Source organism: Molossus molossus, unplaced genomic scaffold (genome assembly GCF_014108415.1).
Source record: "Molossus molossus isolate mMolMol1 unplaced genomic scaffold, mMolMol1.p scaffold_m16_p_10, whole genome shotgun sequence".
Lineage (NCBI taxonomy): Eukaryota > Metazoa > Chordata > Mammalia > Chiroptera > Molossidae > Molossus > Molossus molossus.
The window spans coordinates 13,326,078-13,331,595 of record NW_023425345.1 but is presented as its reverse complement, the minus strand read 5'-3'; the positions used below and the strand labels follow the sequence as shown (position 1 = coordinate 13,331,595).

General features: G+C 54.7%; 1 protein-coding gene across 1 annotated transcript; it reads left to right on the top strand.

Annotated features, from left to right (window-relative positions):
* Nucleotides 1–2,594: 2,594 nt before the first annotated feature.
* Nucleotides 2,595–4,286, top strand: ASCL1 (achaete-scute family bHLH transcription factor 1). Its single transcript, XM_036252681.1, has 2 exons — nucleotides 2,595–3,896; nucleotides 4,216–4,286. Exon 1 carries the CDS (start codon nucleotides 3,154–3,156, stop codon nucleotides 3,847–3,849), a length of 696 nt encoding a protein of 231 aa, XP_036108574.1. The 5' UTR covers nucleotides 2,595–3,153; the 3' UTR covers nucleotides 3,850–3,896; nucleotides 4,216–4,286.
* The last annotated feature ends 1,232 nt before the right edge of the window (nucleotides 4,287–5,518 follow it).

Below are 5,518 nucleotides of genomic sequence, written 5' to 3'. Positions count from 1 at the left end.
CATTTCGAAATCCCGCACAGGTGGGGAAACTGAGGGCGGCAACGCAAGAGGGACTTGTTCAAGGTTACAACACAAAATAGGGACAGAGCCAGAACTATGAACCTTTAAGTGTGGAATGCTTAGAATCTGAGTTGGAAGAGAACTTAGGGTGCATGGTTCAGCTTAATGCAAAAGAAAATGCACTAGGTGCCTGATGTTGGTGACTCTCCCCTCACACCCACACACAGTATTTTGCTGGAGAGGAGTGGGTGGGACACAGGAGGCCTTTCCTAGCGCCTGGCCTCCTAGCGGCCTGCACGGAGCTCAGAGCTGGATGGCTGGAAATGCCTGAAGAACCCATTTTGCCAGGTGGAGTCTTCCTGCGGTTGGAAGGCAGGTGGTGTTGCTGTTTCAGACCTCACCTCCTCCTACATTTCCCCCAAATGGGGACAAAAGTGAGTCTGAAGACCTCTCATGGAGATTCCTGGGCAGTGGCTCCTTTCCTGGGGTGAGTGGGGTGGGTGAAAGGTGTAAATCTCACCGGTTCAGCCAAGTCCTGTGGGGTCAGCAAACCATAAGTTACTGTGCAAGAGGAGGCTGGGGGGGAGGGGTTTACAGAACTGATCTCTGTCGGCATGATTCAGTGTACAGTTCCCAAACTCACCCATTTTATTTTTATTCTGTTATTTTTTAAAGCACATCAGATCAGTTGTGTCTTTTAAGAATAGATTTGAGCGAGAGGAAGGGAGAGGGAGAGAGAAAGAAATATCCATCGTTTGTCTCCCGCACACAGCAGGCACCTGGAACCTGAAACTTGGGTATATACCCTGAAGGAACCCTCGACCTTTAGGTTTACAGGACAACGCTCCAACCAACTGAACCACGCTGGCAAGTGCCCAAACTCACCCATTTTAAAAGAGAAAGCTGTGGCAGAGAAGGAAGATGATTCACCTTGGTAGCCACCGTCTCTACTACACATCACCATCACTATTGTTCTAAAAACACTCATAGCCGGCCACACCTGGATCCTTTAGAAAGACCCAGCTCCACTAAGGGAAGTCTAATGAGAAGCCATTACCCGGATAATTCACCCCAATGAACCCTGCACCCAGGCCTCTAATCTACCGGCTGGTTACCCTCTGCTTTCTTCAGCCTCTGTAGACGCGACTTGAGACGCGTCCAGCCTCCTTCCCCTGCCTCCCGCGCTCAGTCCGCTTTCCCCGCAGCGCCGCGCCCCAAGGAGCGCAAAAGCTGGACCAGGCCCGGGCCAGAGAGCGCCAGGGCCAGGGCCCAGGAAGGGCGCCTGGGCGGGCGCTGTCCAAGAGGCCAAGAGACGGCGGCAAGCGCCTCCCCCTCCCTCGCGGCGCCAGCACGCGGCCCCGCCGGGCTCCGCTCCCAGTCGCCTGCCACCGGCCTGCCGGGCACACGCCTGGGGCGGGATGGAGGCTGCGCCAAGGCCGCCGAGGTGCCTGCGGCGGCGCCGAACAACCAAGGAAGCTCCACTAGCCCCTCAAGCTCCATCACCCTCCCGCTCCTCCCCCGTCGTGCCCCACATCTTTTTTTTCCTCCCCAGATCCAACCCTGAATATCCCAGAAAACTCCCTTCTTTATGCATCTCCTCCCACAACGGGATAGGAAATTATCCTTGGGGGGAGGCAATGCTACAGGCAGCTGGAGATCATTTTGGGGGGTCATTCCTGACGCACACACCTACCCTAAGGGCGCTGATCACTACCCCTCAATGACATCGCCTCCTTTCTCCTGGGCACCCTCCACACTTGCTCACTTGTGGCCAGCACAGCCCAGTTTTTAGATCTGGACGGGACATCAGAGACCATCTAATTCAACCTCCGTTGTTACAGGCAAGAAAACTGAGGCTCAGAGAGGGACCCACTTACCAAGGGCCACAGAGCTAGTGAAAGACGCTGGGACTAGAACAGAAGTCTTAGCAGCACTTTTAGTTTATCAGTCCAACACTTCGGACGGAGTTGCCCCCATCTTTCTGAACTTCAATCGCAAATTTGCGTCAGCTCCCAAGGACAGCGAAGACACCTCCCCCACAAGAGAGTGACAGTGGGTAGGGAAAAACCAAAACAAAACAGGAAACATGGAGCCCCACTCCCCTCTAACCTCCACACCGCCCATGCCGCTTTTTCTGCCCAAACCTTCCCCTGTGCTTTGCTCCAAGTTCTCAGGAGAATCTCAGGGCACTTCACCCCAAACCTGTCAACCCTTACACCCCAACTCCCAGAGACATTCGCCCCTGCTGAGACGTCAGCCCCCCCCCCCCTTTTTCTAGAGCCACCCCCGGCTGCAGCCCGCCCCAGCGCGCCGCCTGTTTATTCAGCCGGGAGTCCGGCACGCGCCAGGCGCACGCACTGCAACAACAAACCCCGCTGAATGGGGAGTTTGCAAGGAGCGGGCGCAAGGAACAGGCGGGGGGAGGGGAGGGGAGGAAGGGGACTTTAGGAGTGGGTGGGAGGAGGAGGTAAGAGGAGGGGGAGTGGGGGCTGCAGCCGCCCGCTACAGCAGCGGGGAGTGGGGGGCGAGGCGGGGCCAGGGCTGCGCGTGGGGCTGGGTGTCCCATTGAAAAGGCAGCCGCACTCCGGCCGCCCAGCACTCTCTCACTTCTGGCCAGGGAACGTGGAAGGCGCACCGACAGGGAGCCGGCCGGGGAGGGCGAGTGAAAGAAGGAAATAAGAAAGAAAGGAGGTTAACAAAATAATAAAAACAGCCTGAGCCAGGGCTGGAGAAACCGAGACCCGGCGCAAGAGAGCGCAGCCCGATTGGGAGAGGAACGGGAGACTCAGCAGAGCGCGCTCACCACCGACTTTTGCTTCTGCCTTTTTTTTTTTTTTTTTTTTAAACAAGAAGGCGCTAGCTGCAGCCTCACACGCGAGCGCCACGCGAGGCTCCCGAAGCCAACCCGCGAAGGGAGGAGGGAAAGGAGGAGGAGGAGTGGAGGGAGGAGGAAAAGCATTTGCACCTTCTTGACTCCCACTCCAAAATATCTCTCGGGGATTTTGTAATTTTTAAAACTTCCCTGCGGGCTCCCTCTTTATCTCTCCCCTTGTCTCCCTCTCTGTTCCTGCACCCCAGTCCTGTCTGTGTCTCCTCGGCGCGCCCCGCATCCCCGCACGCTCGGATCCCGCGACTCCTTGGCAGCCGCGGCGCATGGAGAGCTCTGCCAAGATGGAGAGCGGCGGCGCCGGCCAGCAGCCCCAGGCGCAGCCCCAGCAGCCCTTCCTGCCGCCCGCAGCCTGCTTCTTTGCCACGGCCGCGGCGGCGGCGGCGGCGGCGGCGGCGGCGGCGGCGCAGAGCGCGCAGCAGCAGCAGCAGCAGCAGGCGCCGCAGCTGAGCCCCGCGGCCGACGGCCAGCCCTCAGGGGGCGGTCACAAGTCAGCGCCCAAGCAAGTCAAGCGGCAGCGCTCGTCCTCGCCCGAACTGATGCGCTGCAAACGCCGGCTCAACTTCAGCGGCTTCGGCTACAGCCTGCCGCAGCAGCAGCCGGCCGCCGTGGCGCGCCGCAACGAGCGCGAGCGCAACCGCGTCAAGCTGGTCAACCTAGGCTTTGCCACCCTGCGGGAGCACGTCCCCAACGGCGCGGCCAACAAGAAGATGAGCAAGGTGGAGACGCTGCGCTCCGCGGTCGAGTACATTCGCGCGCTGCAGCAGCTGCTGGACGAGCACGACGCGGTGAGCGCGGCCTTCCAGGCTGGCGTCCTGTCGCCCACCATCTCCCCCAACTACTCCAACGACATGAACTCCATGGCCGGTTCACCGGTCTCGTCCTACTCGTCGGACGAGGGCTCTTACGACCCCCTCAGTCCGGAGGAGCAGGAGCTGCTCGACTTCACCAACTGGTTCTGAGGGGCTCGGCCTGGTCAGGCCCTGGTGCGAGCGGACTTTCCAAGCAGGTAGGTTGCATTTCGGGGTGACCGGGGTGAAAGGAGGTTACTTGTCTTCAACCTTTTTCCTCCGTCTTAGGAGTGGGACTGTCTCCGCAGAGACGCGGGCGGGGGTGGGGATTGATCTCAAGGATCTGTTAAAGTTAGTCGATTTGAAATCCTGGTCTGTTAGTTTCACCATTGGCCTCAGAGTGGTTTTGCTTAGGTCTTCAAGGACTGGATAGAGGTGAGGAGACGCTGGAGAATGAGTACTAGGACCTGTCAAAAGAGGCGCTCTGCGGCGGCCTCCGAGTTCACACTAACCTCTCCCGTTCTTCTTGTGTTGTAGGGTGACTGCACAACCTGCATCTTTACTGTTTTCTCGTCAGCGATACTGGAAGGGAGAAAAAAAGAAGAGAAGGAAACGAAAAAATAAAAAATAACAGGCAACCAACCCCAACGCCAACCAAGCGGACGCAGGCCTGCGAAGCGAGGCTCTCACGGAACAGGGATGCCTTCAGAACTGTCTCTTTGCACTCCAATCATTCACAGAGATATGAAGAGTGACTAGGACCTGAGTCAATGTGCAAAATGCTGCTTGTGTGCAAATGCACTGGGCTCCTGGTGAAAGAGAGCAGCACACGCCCTGTAGAAACTCCCATCCACCACTAACAGGCAGAGCTGAAAGGGCTTGCTCGGGTGTCTTCACCTCCCCGCCTTCTTTGAAAGCGCAGTTCTTAACCCTCTAGCCAAGGGTTGGTGTCTTTCATCTCAGTATCCCTCATCCCCATAAACTGTGGACATTTGTCTGCAGTGAAGCTATGCTATACTTGGTCCTTTGGCACCCCATCCTTGGGCCCCCTCCCCAAGCCCCACTCCCTCACACCATCTTTTCTACCATTCTCATCATAGGATGCTTCCAATCTTTTGTGAATTTTTTTATTATAAGAAAAATCTATTTGTATCTATCCTAACCAGTTTGGGGATATATTAAGATATTTTTGTACATAAGAGAGAAAGAGAAAAAATTTATAGAGTTTTGTACAAATGGTTTAAAATGTGTATATCTTGATACTTTAACATGTAATGCTATTACCTCTGCATATTTTAGATGTGTAGTTCACCTTACAACTGCCATTTTCCCTATGTGGTTTTGTAAAAGAACTCTCCTCATAGGTGAGATCTAAAGGCCACCAGATGTACTTAAGCACCAACGTGTCTTACTTTATAGAAACTTTGTTAATGTATTAATGATGTTATTAAATACTGTTCCAGAACAAAGTTTATGCAGCTACTGTCCAAACGCAAAGTGGCAGCCAGTGCTTTTGATAGGTTGCCTTTTGGGAAATTTCTATCACTGCCTTTTTTTTCTTACTGTTTTATTACAAACTTACAAAAAAAAATGTATAACCCTGTTTTATACAAACTAGTTTCGTAATAAAACGTTTTTTCTTTTTCTTTTTTTTTTTCTCTTTTTACAAGCGCAAAAAGTCTTCTTTGACTCCGCTGCCCTGTCCAAGTCATCAAAATTCCAAAGGGTAAGGGTGGGCGGGGGAGAAGAGGGTGGTGCAAAACAGGCTACCTGGCAGAAATGACAAAGATACGTGCTAAGACCAGTCCTACCTGAGGTTGCTCTATGATGAATGTAGACA